This window comes from Prionailurus viverrinus, chromosome D1 (assembly GCF_022837055.1).
Source record: "Prionailurus viverrinus isolate Anna chromosome D1, UM_Priviv_1.0, whole genome shotgun sequence".
Classification (NCBI taxonomy): Eukaryota; Metazoa; Chordata; class Mammalia; order Carnivora; family Felidae; genus Prionailurus; species Prionailurus viverrinus.
The window spans coordinates 23,340,505-23,359,228 of NC_062570.1; the positions used below are offsets into that span (position 1 = coordinate 23,340,505).

Sequence of the window (18,724 nt, forward strand, 5' to 3'; positions counted from 1 at the left end):
CCCTCCCCTGCGTGTCCTCTGTGTGTCTCTCTCTCAAAAGTAAAATTTTTTAAAAAGTCTCCTTTGTTAGCAACACGTGTTCTTGTTTTCAGGATATACCTTCTCAGAAGCTTCACAGGAGAGAAAGCAGTGACAAAGAAGGAAGTTATTTTTTGCATGATAAAATCATCAACTTTAGTCACCAACTTCTAATTCAAATGAAATTTTAATTTGGGTGTCTTACTATTCCTTCTTAAAACAATTTTGGGGGCACCTGGGTGGCTCAGTCAGTTGAGCATTCAACTCTTGATTTTGGCTTAGGTCATTCATGATCCCAGGATTGTGGGATTGATCCCCTGCATCAGGCTCCGTGCTGAGTGTGGAGGCTGCTTAAGATCCCCTCTCTTTCTCATTGCCGCTCTCGCCACTCATGCTGGCTCTCTCTAAAATAAAATTTTTTAAAAAATTGAAAAAGAACAATTTTATTCCTTATATATATGTGATGTGTTACTTTGGTTTTATAATTGAAAATAACTGAGACAAATAACATCTGAGCTCTTGAGCCTGGAATACCAATGTGGTTGATTTTAGGACTTGAATAAAAAGACCATAGAATTTGGGGTAAACCTCTCAATTCCTTAAAGTTTTTCAGAAACCCTGCCTCTGATGAGGTCGTTCTCATATTGCTCATATATGGGTCATTGCTTGGTAAAATACCAACAGTAAGTAGTGTCAGTCTGGCATTTTATCAGTGACTACATTAAAGCATATTTTCAGGAAATAAGTGTGACAGATCTTATGTGACAGAAGATAGAGGATATCAGGCACATACAATTTAGATACAGAAGTAAGAGCAAACTAAGTTAACCAGAGGTAGAGGAAACACTTCAAGACTGGGGGGTACACAGAGGAATCCAGTCCTCACATATAGTTCTTATATATCAGTTTCACCTCTCTGTGTTATTAGGAAGAAATGGAAAGTTTGTTTTACACATTGATAGGAAGGGGTGCAATCTATGTTATAGAACTGAATTCATCAACTACTTTAGTAAAATTAATTTGTTAATTGGCAATGAGCTTGTTGCTTTTGTATTACTTTTGTAGTACTTTATACTGGATATCTTTTCCTTCATTCCTCCCCCATAGTTACTGAAAAACAGATGTGTTGGAATTAGTCCAAAAGCCACAACTAGAAGGATTTGGTTTCTTCCAAGTCAGAGGGTGACTATCTTTTTCTCTTAAAAACTGAAGTTAACCCTTTTCTGTGTTTAGAGAAATAAGCCAGTCTTTATTCTAGTCAAGGTTTTATATATTTAATAGAATGGGGGAGAGCTTACTGTAAATACAGCTGGTCTTTTATTTTTTTTAAGTTTTTTAAATTTTGTTTATTTTTGAGAGCGAGTGAGTGGGTGAGGGGCAGAGAGAGAGGGAGACACAGAACCTGAAGAAGGCCCCAGGCTCTGAGCTGTCAGTACCGAGCCTGACGCAGGACTCAAACTCACGAACTGTGAGATCATGACCTAAATTGGATGCTTAACCCACTGAGCCATCCCGGCACCCCAGAGCTGGTCTTTTAAGGCAAGAGATGTACCACTTCCTCAAGCTAGTCATTTGTAGATTTTTTTATTTCCAGGCAAAAATGCCATCATTAGAATTTTTCTCTCCTTTTGATTTGTTCTGTCTGCCCATATACCAAAATATATTATCCTGAGTTCCTTTTGGCCTGTCAGTTGTTTGAGCTGAAGATTACACACTGGAAGCCTGGGGAGAGACCACGCGGTCAGCGTGAAGAAAGCAGGCTGGGAGACCTCACTCTCATTCTTCAGGGAACCAGATTTTGCTGTCATTGTAGCACCAAGAGCAAGTGCTACTGCGATTTTTCACTGTTTTCAAATCCACAAGTCCTCTAGTTTATATGAAGTTAATTTCAGCCCCCTTTCCACTTGTCCTTTTTCTGTGTTCCTTAATGGATTTTTCCAAGGATGCTCGCCTTGATTTTTCCCTTTCATTCACGAGATAGAAGCATTCTATTTCTTGCCAAGCTGATGGGTTTCAAAGTGTATGTGTTCTATGTGAAGACTTAGGCCTTAAAGAATTGTTAATGAAGTTGCTGTTACTTTCCTCAGCATTTACCAAATATCTGACTTTTATTTTGCTGAACTCTCTCGGCCTTGAAGGATTTTTCAGCGGCTTTAGCAGTAATTATAGTAACAAAGACACTGCCACAGGTGATTGCCTTTGTCTTCTTGTGGCAGAAAAGCTTTTCCCCCCTCTGTTGTACATAGCAAGTCCCCCTAAAATGAAAACTCAGTGATCACATACATAAGTGTGTGAACTAGTTGATGCATGTTAAGAATTCCTTGTCGGGGTGCCTGGGTGGCTCAGTCCATTAAGCTTCTGACTTCAGCTCAGGTCATGATCTCACAGTTTTGAGTTCGAGCCCCAGGTCGAGCTCTGTGCTGACAGCTCAGAGCCTGGAGCCTCCTTGGGATTCTGTGTCTCCTTCTGTCTCTGACCCTCCCCCACTTGCTCTCTCTGTTTCTCTCTCACTCTCAAAAATAAACAAACATTTAAAAAAAAAAAAAAAAGAATTCCTTGTAAGATTTTCGTAATCACTGTGAAAGCTCTTTATGGGTAACTGCATGTTGTTTAGGGTAAACACTAAAATGGGTTTGTTTGGTTTTTTTACTGAAATAGTACTCTAGAAGAAATAGGATACGGTTTATGCTCCAGTGCCACTAGAGTGTATATGTGAGATTGTATGAGGCATCCTTTTGCCTGAAGGAAAAATGTTATCCTGTTAGAAAACAGGATGTGTGTATGATTACATCTAATGTGGCCATATTGAATTTCTTCTCATTTAGTTCCTAAATAAGAGGACCCAAAATGTTGCAGTAACAATTCTTAGGACCCGTTGGCCATATTCAGTTCTCTTAAATTACGTAGATAGAATGGACCTTAAGAATAGTTGACTCTGGGGCACCTGAGTGGCTCAGTTGGTTAACCGTTCGACTTCAGCTCAGATCATGATCTAATGGCTCGTGGGTCTGAGCCCCACATTGGGCTCTGTGCTGACAGCTCAGAGCCTGGAGCCTGCTTTGGATTCTGTGTCTCCCTCTATCTGCCCCTTCCCTGCTCACGTTCTTGTCTCTCAAAAATAATAAATAAACGTTAGAAAAAAATATTTTTAAACAAACAAAAGAATAGTTGATTTTGTAAAGAAAAAAAGAAAGCTTAGTATTCAGGTGTAGACACCAAGAATTTACCATCTGTTAGAATCCAGGGAAAGTGGCCTAGCATATTTTCCAGGAGAAAATGACATGACCAGTCTATGTAGATTAGTGGTGGTAGGGGGTACGTAACAAATGGCATCTGTCACCAGAAAAAGCTGTTTCATTCAGCTTCTGAATTTAGGTGAGTGCCATGATTATATCAGCAGAGTGCCTGGTCATATAGCAGCTATCAAGCATTACCCAGAATTATTTTGTATAAATCTGTCTGGAATGTGGGATCTCCTTTTTTGATAGTTTTGGTGTGCAAATTAAAAACAAACAGGGGCACCTGGGTGGCTCAGTCCATTAAGCATCAGACTCTTGATCTCGGCTCAGGTCTTGATCTCAGGGTCATGAGTTCAAGTTCCACATTGGGCTCTCCCCTGGGCATGAAGCCTACTTTAAAAAAAAAAAAAAAGTGAGTTGCTAAAACTTGGAGGACACTTTTAGGTTGTAATAGAGTGGTTCAGAGCATGAACTTGGAAGGCAGACTGCCTTGGTTTGAATTATGGCACCCAGCCTTTCTGTCCTTCAGTGTTTCTCATCCCTAAAATAGGATAATGTACTTAATAACTCTAAGCACTTCTCCAGTCTAGAGCCCAGGCTACACTTTAGAGTAGAAAATGACTTCACATAAATTAAAACTTAATGGAAATATTTCAGTATTTTAAATGGTGATTAACTTAGTAAACTGGGAAGGTGTTGAGTAACAAATGATTTGTACATTTATTTATTTATTTTTACAAATGATTTGTACATTTAAATGAAGGGAGGATGACATCTGGTATGCTTACATTTAACAAAATAGCTGGATTGTAGAAAAATTGCTTGCATTTCATTTGGTTGTTTTCTATTTGCCTCACCATAAGAATTTCCTGAGGATTCTGGAAATTCTGGTTCAGTAATTCGGGTTTGGATCTTGAGAACATACACTTTTTTAAGTCAATTGATAGATTTTTTTCTTTTAAAAACGTACACATTTAACAAATCTCTCAGATGATTATTAAGAGACAGTTTACAGAGTTAAGTATTGTGTGTCTTCTCTGAACCCCAGCTTTCTGACCAACGGAATCAAAGATTTGACTAGAAAGATGGTCTGCTTCCTAACTCACTTTATGATTTTGAGATTCCTATCTAATGATTATGATATCAGATAATTCCATTACATGTGATGCAATATGGGGTGAGGAACTGAGCCTTCTATTTGCCAGAAAAATTAATTCAGCAAACTTTAAAAAAATGTTTCCATAAAGAAAAAAGCTTTCTTATAAAATGATAACCTTGAGATAACTTGTATTGATTCAGTTAATTCTAAATATCGATAACGAAGCAATAATAAAGCACCCAAAACTCTGGTAATGTGTATTGTCTTTTGTTGGGTGTGTGTACACACTATTTAAAATACTGCTGTTTTAGAATTATTGGTCCTTCGATTTAGCAAATTTACTAAAATTGTGAGCAGTTAAAACTTCTCATTACAATCTTCATTCTAATCCATGGCAATTCTCTTTTGCTAGTTATCCCATCACCTGAGCACAGTCTGTCATTTGTCATGCATCTTTGCTTGACAATCCATACCTTTCCCATTTATCACCGTGTCTCAGAGTCCACACTGTTGAGCTCGGGAGACATGCCTCACTGCCTGCCAGGACACACTTGTTCAGCAACAAGGAATGTCTAACAATCAGCAAATTAGTGTTGATTGTTCTATTCTTGACCCAGTAATTTCTTTAGCTGATAGTAGTAAGTAGATAATTGGGGGCTATTAGCACACTTATCCATGTGTTGTTTTTAATCCCCTAAGTCTTCCAAAGCCTATCTCATGGGAGAATAACAGGTATTTCTTAGGCTCCACAAAGTGATGGCCAGCAATTGACATGAATTGACACAGGTTTTTGTTTTGTTTTTGCAGGGTGGTGGGAGGGGTTGCAGGGGAGCCTTCAGGAACACAAACAAGATGACAGTATGGAGCACCAGTCATAATTTCAAGATGAATTGAGTTCCTGAAGTTTGGGATGCTCATTAATTAGTGGATTTCTCTTAAGCAGGGGATATCTCTAGAGCACCTTTAGGGTATACAGCTCATTAAAACTGTTTAATGTATATGCTATTTTGAATGGTATATATTACAGATCTAATTGTGGTCTGTGGTGTTTAATCTATTTTAGAAACTGGATGGCTTCTACAGGGAGCCAGGCCTCTGATATAGACAAGATTCTTGGATTCTTCAGTGATGGCGCACCCCCCACCAAAAAGCCCAGGTAAACAAGGGAAGGGACTCTGAGGAATACAGTAAATTACCAAACAGACTTGCCCCACATCCCAGTTGTTTTCAGAAGTTAATATTGGTCTTCATATAAAAATTAAATTATTTTCATTTTGGATTCAATTTTTATTTTTATCCAGGTCATAAATGTACATAATTTTAAAGTCAGTACCTGAAAGCTTATAATGCCTTGTCCCTCTATAGAGATAATCACCTGCAGCCTTTTAATTGATTTCTTTAATATTTCCATTCATATTTTTAAATACTTTGTATGTACTGCTGTTTTTTAGTGTTTTGGTTTTATCTATTTCCAGTTAAGAAAGATGAGGATTAGGCTTGCTCTTCTGGAGCCTTTCCTCACATGTTGCCCCCCTCCCCAGTGTGTTTTATATCATAATTTTTGGTTAAGTCAGTTTTTAATAGTTACATTACATGACTGTATAAATAGTTCATAGGTGAGCTTAATCGTGTTTTGAAATTACACTTTTTTGTCCATTTTTTCCTCCAAGTTATTAAAGATTGTCTCTCTCTCTCTCTCTTTTTTTTTTTTTTTTGGTTTGCTTTGTTTTCTATGTACCTATCATACAGGTGACAGAAGAGTAAATCTCTTAGATATGCTGACACTCATCAGTAATTTACTAGTTTAAATTGTTTCGTGGGGTTTTCCTTTTGGACCATATTCTGCTGAGGATAGTTTTCCAGGCCTGCTGAAAATGGCTGATATTTGCCATTTTCCTTCCCCATGACCTCAAGGATTCCTCTTACATCTCTCCTGTATTGGAGCCTCTGTTTCCTAGATACCATGTCACCTTTTTGGTGTGGTCCTTCATTTTGCTGAAAACTATTTTCATTAGCTTCCTTAGTAAGGATTCACATGAGAAGGGTTTTTGGAGACATTTGCAAATGTCTTTATCATATTTGTACATTGATATGATGATTTGGCTGAGTGTAGAATTTTAGGGAGGAAGTCATTTTCCTTAGAGTTCTGAAGTTACTGCTCATTCTCTGCTAGCAGCTAAGTCTTCTGCCAAAATAGGGACTCTGTGCTGATTCCCAGTCATTTGTGTCATGTGGCCTCTTCTTTTCTCATTGGAAGCTTGTAAGGATAGTTATTTTATTCTCAGCAACCTGAAATTTCATGGAGATGTACCTTCATATGAGTCTAGACATCAGGTGGCTCTTCAGAGCTGTCTACTGATAATTCATTTTTGAAAAATTTTTTTATTTGATAATTTCCTTTACAGTTTTTTCTGTATTGTGTCTTTGTAGAACTCTTGGTATTCAGATATTGGACCTTCTGGAGTAGGACTCTAGTTTTTTTATATTTTTCTATTGCTTTTGTTTTTATCATTCTGCTGTCTCAAGTAATTTTGTTTTCTTCCAACCTTACGAATTTTTTATTTGTTATATTTTTAATTTCCAAGAAATCTTTTTGTTTGCTCACCCCCCTCCTTTTTTTCTTAAGTTTATTTATTTATTTTGAGAGAGAAAGAGCAGAGGAAGGGCAGGGAGAGAGAAAGAATACCAAGCAGGCTCTGCACTGTCAGCGCAGAGCCAGATGCAGGGCTTGAACATAAGAACTGCAAGATCATGACCTGAGCCAAAATCAGTAGTCCGATGCTTAACTGAGCAAGCTGCCCAGGTGCCCCATGCCCACCCCTTTTATAGCATTCTTTGTTTGTTTGTTTCATGTTTATTTATTTTTGAGAGACAGAGTGAGACAGAACGCGAGCTAGTTCTGGGGGGGGGAGGGGAAGAGAGAGAGGGAGACACAGAATCTGAAGCAGGTTCCAGGCTCTGAGCTGTCAGCACAGCCCAATGCGGGCCTCGAACCCACAACCGTGAGATCGTGACCTGAGCAGAAGTCTGACACTTAACCGACCAAGCCACCCAGGTGCCCCATACAGCCTTCTAATGTTCATGTTTCATAGATGCCTTTTTTTTTTTTTTTTTAAATTTATGGAGATAACTGTTTTCAGTTTTTCTTCTTTCTCTGGTATTGTCCCTTGTTTCCTGCAGGTTTTCTTTCTAGGTACTAGTTTGTTTAGATGTAACTCTCACATTGGGGGCTTTGTTCAAATGTAAGGTGACCTTTCTTTGTCTGCTCATATTTAAGAGAAGACGCTAAAGAGCCAGTTGGAGAATGTGTGTGTGTAAAGGACTTGGTCTCTCGTGCTTCATTGGGGGTGTCAAGCATGGTTCTGGAGCTGAGGAATCGCCGCCTGTCAGAACCTGTGGGTCTTTTCTCTCATGCTGGCTGTTATCCCCAAAAGAAGATGAGTGGATGGGAATAGCGTGCAGGTATAAGGTTCACTGCCAGTGTCTGAGAGTCTTCCTCTGGGAGAAGGGGGCAAAGGAGAGTCTTGCATTTCATATACTGACTTTTACTTAATCTCCTTCCCCAAGCTGTGCACAGTGTTCTCAAATACTCAGCCTCTCTGGAGAGCAAGGCTCCAGTCTTAGAATTCTAACTGCTTCTAAGACAGCCTTGCAGTGACTTCTCTTATCTTGGCCCCACCTGCCCCTCTACCTTCAGACTTATTTGAACATTCCCAAGGTTCTGTCGAGGGAATCAGCTCTTACCTTACAACTTCTAAAATTTTGTGGGCCTGTGTTGTCTGCTGTCATCTTTTCCTATTCTGTTTTTTATGAACTTATGCCTTCTAAAAAAATTACTTTATAATTACTTAGTGGTTTTAGGAAGAATCAGAAACGAAAAGTGAGGCAAAATTACACCTCAGACCTATAATGGATGAGGTAAAAAGTTCAAGTCATACAGCACAATCAAGTGAGAAGTAAAAATCATTGTTCTCCCCAATCCCCAGAGCTAACCACTATTAACCGTTCTTGTGAACCCTTCTAGAAATTTTCTGTATGTATTTTTTTATGTTTCAACATTTTAATTCCCTTGAACTGAAACTTATTTTTCATCATCAGTTTCTGATATCTATTGTCAAGTCTTTTCCCATAGACTAAACTTTTGAGATTGGGGATTTGATTTTATTCATAGGAACATCATTAGTGCCTACCCTTATGTCTAGTACTTTGTAAGTTTTTCATATTTGTTGAATGACTGAATGCAGGAGTTGGGGATAGGGAAGGCAGTTCTAAAGTTTGGTTTCCCAAAACACGTTTCCCAAGGCTGTTTCTTACGTTATGCCAAAATGCGAATCCTTTTTCTATTTTATTATTTTGACAAAAGATTGAGAAAGGCAATTTCTTGGAAATTAGCTAAATTAAAGCTAAATTAGCAAAAATTAAAGTGAATAAACATATTTCAAACACATTTTAATGTAGTTTCCAGATTGAAGGGGGGGGGCAAAACACAAAAATTGTGCCCCTGCTATCTCTTCAAAACAGAACTCTGTGGTGCTTCTCATGATAAGAAAGGAATGTTTTCTCTTCTTGTCGTATCTGTTGAATAGTTTTTTTCTTTGTTTATTTAGGTAATGTGAAGGTCCTGTGTTTCACAGTTCTCTTAACTACTTTTTTTTCTTCCTTCCTTCCTTTTTTTTTTTTTTTTTTTTTTTTTTTTTTTTTTTTTTGCCTCAAGATAATCTAGAACAAAACCGAAGTGGAATTTGTTCCCATATTTGACTGTCTCATTCTCAATTTTATCTTAATAGTGTGTATGAAATCTGAGCTTAAATTTGGCTTTCTTTCATCTCTTCTTTTATATTTGCCAACAGTGGGAATTTAATTTGTATGGATTTCTTTTCTGTCTGGAGTCCATGTTTTTTGAAATTCAGTGTTGGTTTAAAATATAAGTTAGTAAAACTCAGCTGGGCTGTAATGTGATCAGATCTTTTCCTACTGTTAGTGGGTTTTTTTAGGTTGAGAAAACTATGAGGGAGAAAATTGATTTTGAGAGTGCCTTTTACGATTCCTGAAATAGGTTTTTCAGCAAGTCTTGGCACAAAATTCTGGTCTTTTTGCTTGAGATACTCAGGAGAGGATGGGGCATCTACCTGGCTCAGCTGGTTAGGTGTCTTGACTTTGACTCGGGTCAAGATCTCACGGTTCTTGAGATCAAGCCTCACGTCGAGCTCTGTGCTGACAGCATGGAGCCTGCTTGGGATTCTCTCACTCCCTCTTTCTCTGCCCCCCCCCCCCCATGCGCGCACACGTGCCCTCGCTCTCTCTCAAAATAAATAAACAAACATTAAAAAAAAAAGATACTTAGGAGAGGTATCAGAAACTGGTACTTTATCCTCTTTGCAATTATGAAAGTGATAGCTGAAAACCATGATTTTCAACAGTCCTTCCGTGTGCCTCCCCTTATCTGTTGGATGTTCCAATCCTCTTCATTTGGTTGACTTTTTCAGGAAGCTGCTTCCAAGCTTAAAAACTAAGAAGCCCCGGGAGCTCGTGCTGGTGATCGGAACAGGCATTAGTGCTGCAGTTGCCCCTCAGGTTCCAGCCCTAAAGTCCTGGAAGGGGTTAATTCAGGCCTTACTGGATGCTGCCATTGATTTTGATCTTCTAGAAGATGAGGAAAGCAGAAAATTTCAGAAATGTCTCCATGAAGACAAAAACCTTGTCCATGTTGCCCATGACCTTATCCAGAAACTCTCTCCTGTGAGTACCCTCCTGTGTACCCTGGGATTTGATATTTTTTGAAACCATGGCACGTATGCCAAATGTAATAAGAATACTCATTTCTAGTTTATAGATTTGCATAACATTTTGCTCTTTTACAACATGTCTGTTTATGGACCCTATTCAGGGTAGTTATCTTGACCCATTTGTGTGTGTGTGCGTGCGTGTGTGTGTGTGTGTGTGTGTGTGTGGTGGTCGTGATGGTGGTGATGATGGTGATGATGATGTTGTTGTTTCTGAGTGATGTGGGAATGTTAGAGTTCGGAGCCAATGGCCAAGAAAGAATTCTTGAGACATCTTTGGTGCAAAAAGGTGGTTTTATTAAAGCACGGGGACAGGACCTGTGGGCTAAAGAGCTGCACTGGGATCGTGAGGGGTGACTGATTATATATATACTACTTGGGAGTTGGGGGAAGTAAAGATTAGGGGAAGTTACCAAGGGGACTTTCATATGCTAAAGAAGACTCACAGGATCCTGAATGATAAGGGCCTCCTTGTCTTGTATTGTCTTCAACATGCCTTCAAAATCAGGATTCATTTAATATATTTATATATTTGCAAATAATAGAGTAGCCAAAGCATGTTGTAAATCTTTTCTTTTAATTTTATTTATTTTTTAATATACGTCCAAGTTAGCATATAGTGCGTTTTAACATTTTTGTTTATTTATTTTTTAACTTGCATGTTGTAAATCTTACTAAGTCATATTTTTGAAGAGAAAGAAACATTTTGAAGAAAAATGGTTCATGACTCATTTCAGAAACTTAGTATATTTTATGTCCTCTTTTCATTTCCTTATCCTTAGTTGTGATAAACTGTTACTAACCTAGAATAATGTAAATAAATAATAGGCTTTTAAAGGGCTCATGTGACCTCTGTCCGGTACCATTTACAGAAATGAACTCAAAATGGATTAAAGACCTAAATATGGAGGTAAAACTATAAAACTCTAGAAGAAAACAGATTTAAAACTTAATGACTTTGAATCTGGCAGCAGTGTTTTAAACATGACATCAAAAAAGCACAAGTAACAAAAGATAGATAACACTGCACTTTACCAAACATAAAATCTGTTAGGCTCAACGACCACTGTCTATAAGAAAGTGAAAAGAGAGCCCCCCAGAATGGGAGAAAATATTAGCAACTCCTGTATCTTCTAAAGGTGTAGTATCCAGAATATATAAAGAAGTATTATAACTTAACAATAAAAAGGCAAATAATTCAATTTTTAAATGGCAAAGGACTTGAATAGACATTGTTCCAAGGGAAACGGCCAATAAGCACACGAAAAGAGGCTCCACATGAGACGTCATTAGCAGAGTGCAAATCAGAACCACCTGAGGTGCTACTTCACTTGGGCCAGGACAGCCAGAGTCAGACGGTCAGATAATTAAGTGTTGGCGAGGATGTGGAGAAATTGAAATCCTCATGCACTGCTGGGCTTGTGAAATGGTGCGGACAATGTGGAACACGGTCTGGCAGTTCCTCAAACAGTTAAATATAGAGCTACCATCTGACCCAACAGTTCCACTTCTGGATACACCCAAGAGAAATGAAAACATGTTCAGACAAAAACTTACAAGCAAACATTGATAGCATTATTCATAATAGCTAAAAGGTGGAAGTAATCCAGAGGTCTGTCAGCTGTCAAATGAATAATCAAAATGTGGCATATTCATACAATGGAATACTACTTGCCAATAAAAGGAAATTCAGTACTGATACATGCTGCAGCATGAATGACCTTAGCATAATGTATGCTAAGTAGGAGCCATTTACAAAAGACCCCATACTAGATGATTCCATTCATACAGAATGTCCAGAATAGGGAAACCTGTTAGAAAAAGTATAGTAGTACTTGTTGAGGGCTGGAGCATGGATGGAGGGCAGCTGGGTGATATTTAAAGAGTACCTGGTTTCTTTTTGATATGATGAAATGTCCTAACATTGACTGTGGCGACAGTTGCGGTATCTGTGAATCTAAAAATTATCATTGAATTTACACTTCAAATAAGTGAATTGTACGTCATGAAAATTGTATCTCAACACAGCTGTAGAAATAAAGGTAAAAGGATAGAAAACAGGTATGATTCAAACACTGATCAATAGAAAGAGTGGCTATATTAATATCTGATAAAGTACACTTGAGAACAGGGAGGAAAGACTTAAAACATAATTTCTTAATGTCTAAAAAATAATCCAAAATACTGTCATATAAAGAGTCAATTAAAGAGTATATAGCCAGAAAATACAAGGGAAAATGTTATTGGAAATGTGTCAGCTAATTAATTTAAAAAATGTTATCTTTCTGGGGGAGAAAAAAAAAAGAAGGAAAGAGAACTCATGAGGAAAAAGAGTACTGTGTCCGACTAGGAGGATTGGTCTGTGGATGAAGAAGTTCTGTTTCCAACTAGGATGTAGTGTTGTCATGCCTTCTATTGTCTTGGCCATAGCCTTCTCTAATCCATCACCATGGTCTCCTGAGAACAGAAAACATGATTTTGCTAGCTGGATGAATTATGATTGAAAGTAATGAGATTTAAAGTCAGTGTCATTAAGTGTATACCTACCAAATGTACCAGACTGGGGTCACTAATTATCTTTGGATGAAGATTTATTATTAGCCTGAAAGTGTGGTTGTGGGTTAGTGTCAGTTGCATTAGAGGAGCAATTATCAAACCTTTTGGTCTCAAGACTTCCTTTATACGCCTAAAAATTTTTGAGAATCTCAAACAACTTTTGTTCTTGTGAAGTATATCTGTCAATATTCACTGTATTAAAAATTGAGAAATGTTTAGGGGCACCTGGGTGGCTCAGTCGATTAAGCATCTGACTTCAGCTCGGGTCATGATCTCACCGTTCGTGGGTTCGGGTCCCGCATCGGGCTCTGTGCTGACAGCTCAGGGCCTAGAGCCTGTTTGGGATTCTGTGTCTCCCTCTCTGTCTGCCCCACACTCACTCATGCTCTCTCTCTCTGTCTCTCAAAAATAAATAAACGGTAAAAAAAAATTGAGAAATGTTTAAAACACTAATTAACTTAAAAATAGCAATAAACCAGGGCGCCTGGGTGGCTCAGTTGGTTAAGCATCTAACTCTTGATTTTGGCTCAAGTTATAATGTCACAGTCCTGGGATTGAGCCCCACGTCGGGCTCTGTGCTGACAGTAAGGAGCCTAATTGGGATTCTCTCTCTCCCACTCTGTGTACCTCTCCTTTGCTCAAGCTCTCTTTCAAAATAACAAAGTTTAAAAAAAAGTGACAATAAACCTATTACATGTTAACATAACTAACATGTTTGTGAAAAATAATTCTATTTTCCAAAACAAAAATAAATTAGTGAAAAGAATAGTATTGTTTCACACTTCTACAAATCTCTTTAAGGTCTGACTTAATCAAAAACAGTTGGAGTCTCATATCTGTGTTCTATAGTGTGTGTTGTTTTGGTGTAAGTATGTGGAAAAAATCAGGTCTCACAGACATGTAGTTGAAAAAGAAAGTATTTTAATAGTCTTTTTAGATAATTATAGATATTTATTGTTGATAGTACACTAAAAACTAGGTAAGTAGTGGCTTCCTTCCTTCAGATTAATAGCAATAGGGAATCTGAAGTCAAATCCATATTAATAGGAATATGGAATCTGAACTTCTCCTATTTTGTTGCATTAAAATCCGTGATCCATCTTGCATTTATTTATTTTTTTTAATTGTTTATTTTTGGGAGAGAGAGAGAACGAATGTGAGCGGGGGAAGGGCAGAGAAAGAGGTCGACAGAAGATCCAAAGTGGGCTCTGCGCTGACAAAAAAGAGTCCAGATGCAGGGCTCAAACCCGTGACCGCGAGATCATGACCTGAGCCGAAGTCAGACACTCAACCGACTAAGCCACCCAGGTGCCCTGCCATCTTGCATTTAGGATGAATCTTTCCCCCATCTTTCACCCTTTTGCAATATCGTGCATTTGTCATTTGGAAAATATTGGTTCGTTGAGTTATATATATATCTTCTAGATACTGACACATTTCACTACAGCGTCACCAAAATTGCATCCATTAATGACACCACCCATCCCTCACAGAGGTATCTGGAAGCAGTCGAGCTCATGGTGGCAGAATAAGATTTTCTAAAATTCTGGTTTTTGCTTGAAAGCTCAACTTTTGTCATTGGCAGCCATGGCAGCAATGCTCCGTTGTTTTCCTCGAAACGGCAGGCTCACTTTATTTTTGCAACATTGCCTGAGGAAACCCAAATCTGAATAACTGTAGTGTGTGTGTCATTCATTCAAGTAAAAATAACGTTTGATGAGAACAGGTGGCCAGTTGAGTTTACAGCTCGGCCACACAAGTGTTTTGCCTGGAGACAGCCATCATACTTCAGTCTGCAGCACCTGTGCTCTGTGCAGAGCTCCTGTTGCTTCACACAGACTCTTAAGCAGACATGTGCTCAAGGAGCAAGGTTTAATACAGTTAGTAATTTTTACTGTTTCGTTAAGGGCATTCTTAAGGGAAACTGAGGTTTTTTTCTTACTGTAAGTCTTTGGTAGTGAAGAATACAGTGATCACTGGCACAGCTTGGTTCCACTGTCTGGATTCACACTAAGGCACCAACAGTTTTACCCACCGTTGCTTTTGTACCATCAGTGCAAATATCAGCACAGTTTAAAAGACAAAAATCACCTTAATATTATTATGAAAATAATTTTACTTTTCAGACTCATTAAAGGATCTTAGAGATCCATGGGGTCCATGGGCCACATTTTGAAAACCACTTTAATAGAGGATATGTAAGAAAAAAATAACAGGCAACCCAGAGGCTTTAAGAAAAAGATACACCGGGGCGCCTGGGAAGCTCAGTCGGTTAAGTGTCCGACTTCGGCTCAGATCATGATCTCATGGTTCCTGAGTTCAATCCCCCGCATTAGGCTCTCTGCTGTCAGCACAGAGTCTGCTTTAGAATCCTCTGTTCCCCTCTCTCTGCCCCTCCCTCACTCATGCGTGCTCTCTCTCTCAAAATAAATAAATAAACTTAAAGCCAAATTTTAAAAAGACACACACACAAACTTGGAAATTTGAACACTAGGTATTTGATATTAAGGAATTCGTATTACTGCTTTTTTTTTTTTAGGTGTGATAGGTGGTATTGCAGTTTTGTTTTATATGTAAAGGGGAGTCCTTATCTTTTAGGGAACTGTTGAAGTATCTGCATGAAATGATGTTTGGGAATCGCTTCAGAAGAAATTCCACGAAGGGGAGAAGGTGGCAGGGGTGTGGTAGAGGGGAGCTTAGATGAAATAAGATGGGCCATGTGTGGTAATTGTTGAAACTGGATGATGGGTCTACAGGGGGCATTATGTTCTTTTTACTTTTACATGTTTTGAAAATGTCCTTTTTTTTTCTTTCTTTCTTTTCTTTTCTTTTTTTTTTTTTTTTAAAGAATCTAACAGCAGTAACATGGCAGGGTTAATAGACCTGTCTACTGGGCCAGTTTTTTGTAAGGCGGTGACATTGTGCATTCAATGCAGAGAACTTGGGTTTCAGAATCAGACTTGGCATTTAAATGAACTAGGACCCTGGGAAAATCACTGAACTTCTCAGAATCTATTTTTGCACCTGTAAAAACTGGGCTAATACTACTTAACTCATGTGAAGAACAAGTGAGATAATGTATATGAAGTGTTTGGCACATAGTAAATGTACTATAAATGGTCATAACCTTCGTTGGGAAGAGTCAGGATTTTGTTTCTTACTGTATCTGGTATCAGAAAGATGCGAGTTACAGGGTAAAAGGAAATGAAGTAGCACTGGATTCAATTCACTGTTTTAAATGAATGAGAACATGTCCTTAAAATTGTGTGGGAGTTTGGCATTTCCTTTGGACCATGGAACCTCCTTGTTTGTTTTCATTCCTTTGTCTTTGCTTAGACTGCTGGTGGGAAACTTAGTTCTAGGGTCACATGCTTTCAGGGAGAGAAGTGTTCGTTTTAAAGTCTGAGGAAATCAGTACAGCTGCAGAAGTCTCTCTCGTTCCTCTCGGTGTTGATATGCAAGATGTGATAACTTAAAGGAATAGAACTAAGAGATAGCTGAAATAAATGACCTATAACATTTATTCCCAGGCTTTAACCTTTTGTATTTCTTTCCTTAGAAGCAAGGAACTATTCCATACCCATGATTACCTACCTGATTGTATACTCAGGTGTTTTTATCTGTGTGCGTAATGATTAACTGGCTCTAGAATATACTATTATATGACTTTGTATGAATCAGAGTACAAAATGAAGATATAAAGCACAATAAGGAAGTTTTTAAAATCACTATAGTTTTTATTTCATTTGAAACTTAATTTCGCTTTTTTTGAGTAGGTATTATGCACATTGCAGAAATCAAAATGATGTAAAAAGGTCTACATTATGTTGTGACACTTCACTCCCACCATGTCTTTGTCTATCTCCTCTTCCCACATTCACCCCTCCCCCATAGGTCACCACTCTTACTAGCTTTTTGAGCATCCTTCCAGTGTTCCTCTTTGTAAAACAAGCAAATATTCTTACCTCACTACCTCCTCCATCCCCCATGTCAATAGGTACATTCTTTTTTTATTTTTTTAATAGATTTGTTTTAAGATTATTTATTTTGAGAGAGAGAGAGCACGCACACAGGGGGGCCAGAGAGAGAGAAAGAGAATCCTAAGCAAGCTCTGCATTGTCAGCACAGAGCCTCATGTGGGGGCTCATACTCACGAACCATGAGATCATAACCTGAGCCGAAGTTGGGTGCTTAACCAACTAAGCCACTCAGGCACCCCAGGTACGTTCTAAAGGTACTGTTCTGCACCTTGTTTGTTTTACTTAACAGTATATCCTGGAGATCTTTCCATACCAGCTTCCTTTATATGGGTTCTTGGCCATATCCATCTGCTACATGTGGATACTTCGCTTGTTTCCCGTTTTTTACCACTACAGATAACAGAGCAGTGATAATCTTGTATATGTCATTTCATTTGTTTGAAGTATATCTGTGGGATATATTCCCCGAAATGGAACTGCAAGACTGTAGGGTAATTGGGTTGTAATTTTGGTAGGTATTACAGGGGCATCATATTTTTGGTAAGTGTGATTATAGGTTCTTCACAGTTTCTGATCAGATCGTTCATTCTGATAAAGTGTTAGAGTCCCCAGTTGGTTGTCTGTGGGTTGCTAGTATGTGATGTAATTATTAGTGCCATTATGTAATGAAAATGGACAAGTTGAAAAACATGACCCACATTCTTAGCCACATAAATATGGTCTGTAGCATCTAGTTAGCCCTAGAAGAGGATCTTTGAGCACGCTGATGAATGAGAAGCCTGTCTAGTGGTAGATACAGCATGGAATAGTGATTGATAGACAAGATAAACTTCAAGGTGTCTCACCATCAAATACAGAGATACTGTTTCACCCCTGTGCTCCAGTTTTTCTACAGTTTAAATATTTACCATTTTTTGGTAGGTATAATTTTTAAAGAATGGATAGTTTTTAAAAATACCTGGAAAAATTAGGAAAAGAATTTGGCACATGGAAGTGTATTTTATGAATCTGCTTATGTGGTTCCATGGAAACGGATTTTTCTCTGAGCATTGTGCTATTAGAAAGATACACAAAGGAAACCAGGAAGGTAGGGGGACTACTTTGAGGAAAAGCAGAAGGAGCTCATTATCTACCTGTCTAGCTGCTAATGGCAATTGCTTGGAGTTTGAATGGGAAATATTGGCGCCTGTATGAACTAATTCTTGCTCTGATATTATCTACTGAAATAGTATTGCAGGAACAAGATAGGGATCAGGCATTTGTTGTAGCACATTACATAGTTACCTTCCCATTTGAAATTCCTGTGCCCCAGGGCCACTTTGTCTTTCAAGTTATAAAGCCACCTTCCTGGGGCGCCTAGGTGGCTCAGTCTGTTAAGTGTCTGGTTAAGCATCTGACTTCAGCTCAGGTCATGATCTCACAGTTTGTGGGTTCTAGCCCAGCGTTGGGCTCTGTGCTGATAGCTGAGAGCCTGGAGCCTGCTTTGGATTCCGTCTCCCTTTTTCTCTGTCCCTCCCCCACTCGTGTTTTTTGTCTCTCTCTCTCTCTCTCTCTCTCTCTCTCTCTCTCTCAAAAATAATAAAAATTAAAAAAAAGTTTTTTTAATGAAAAAAATAATAAAAATTACAAAAAATAAAGCCACCTTCCTACCTGAGGTTTGTATTGTAGTTCCTCATTAGTTCTTGACATTTACATACATTCAGAATGAACCTGGGAAAGCACTTATTCAGATAAACCATATGTAAAGAAGTAGGATGTCTGTTTTTTTTAACTCATTAGTGTTTGGTATTTTTAATAGTTGCAAAATGCATAATTTTGATAACCTTTGTTATACCCTAAGTATTTTTCCTAGCATATATGTAAATGAATTCCTAAATTATGCTAGGGGAAAAAAACAGGCAGAGAGAAAAGTAAGCAGTTTTTCTTAAATCTATAAGCATCTGTAAAAAGCACCCAGGATTAGAAAAAGAGACACTAAACCACATTTTAGAGCTGTCTTTTAATCTATGAAAATGCTTATTTAGAGAACTTCTTTTTTTTTGCATATGA

At 38.2% G+C, this 18,724-nt stretch overlaps 1 protein-coding gene across 3 annotated transcripts in view; it reads left to right on the top strand.

The window, feature by feature from the left end:
• Positions 1 to 18,724, top strand: part of FAM118B (family with sequence similarity 118 member B) — a 48,290-nt gene that overhangs the window by 18,314 nt on the left and 11,252 nt on the right. For all 3 annotated transcript variants that reach the window (XR_007156406.1, XM_047878700.1, XM_047878701.1), the window contains exons 2-3: positions 5,420 to 5,512; positions 9,843 to 10,095. Coding sequence is in view for 2 of the 3 variants with exons in the window: in XM_047878700.1 (XP_047734656.1) it covers positions 5,427 to 5,512; positions 9,843 to 10,095 (339 nt within the window). In the remaining variant the exon portion in view is untranslated. The remainder of the gene's footprint in view (positions 1 to 5,419; positions 5,513 to 9,842; positions 10,096 to 18,724) is intronic.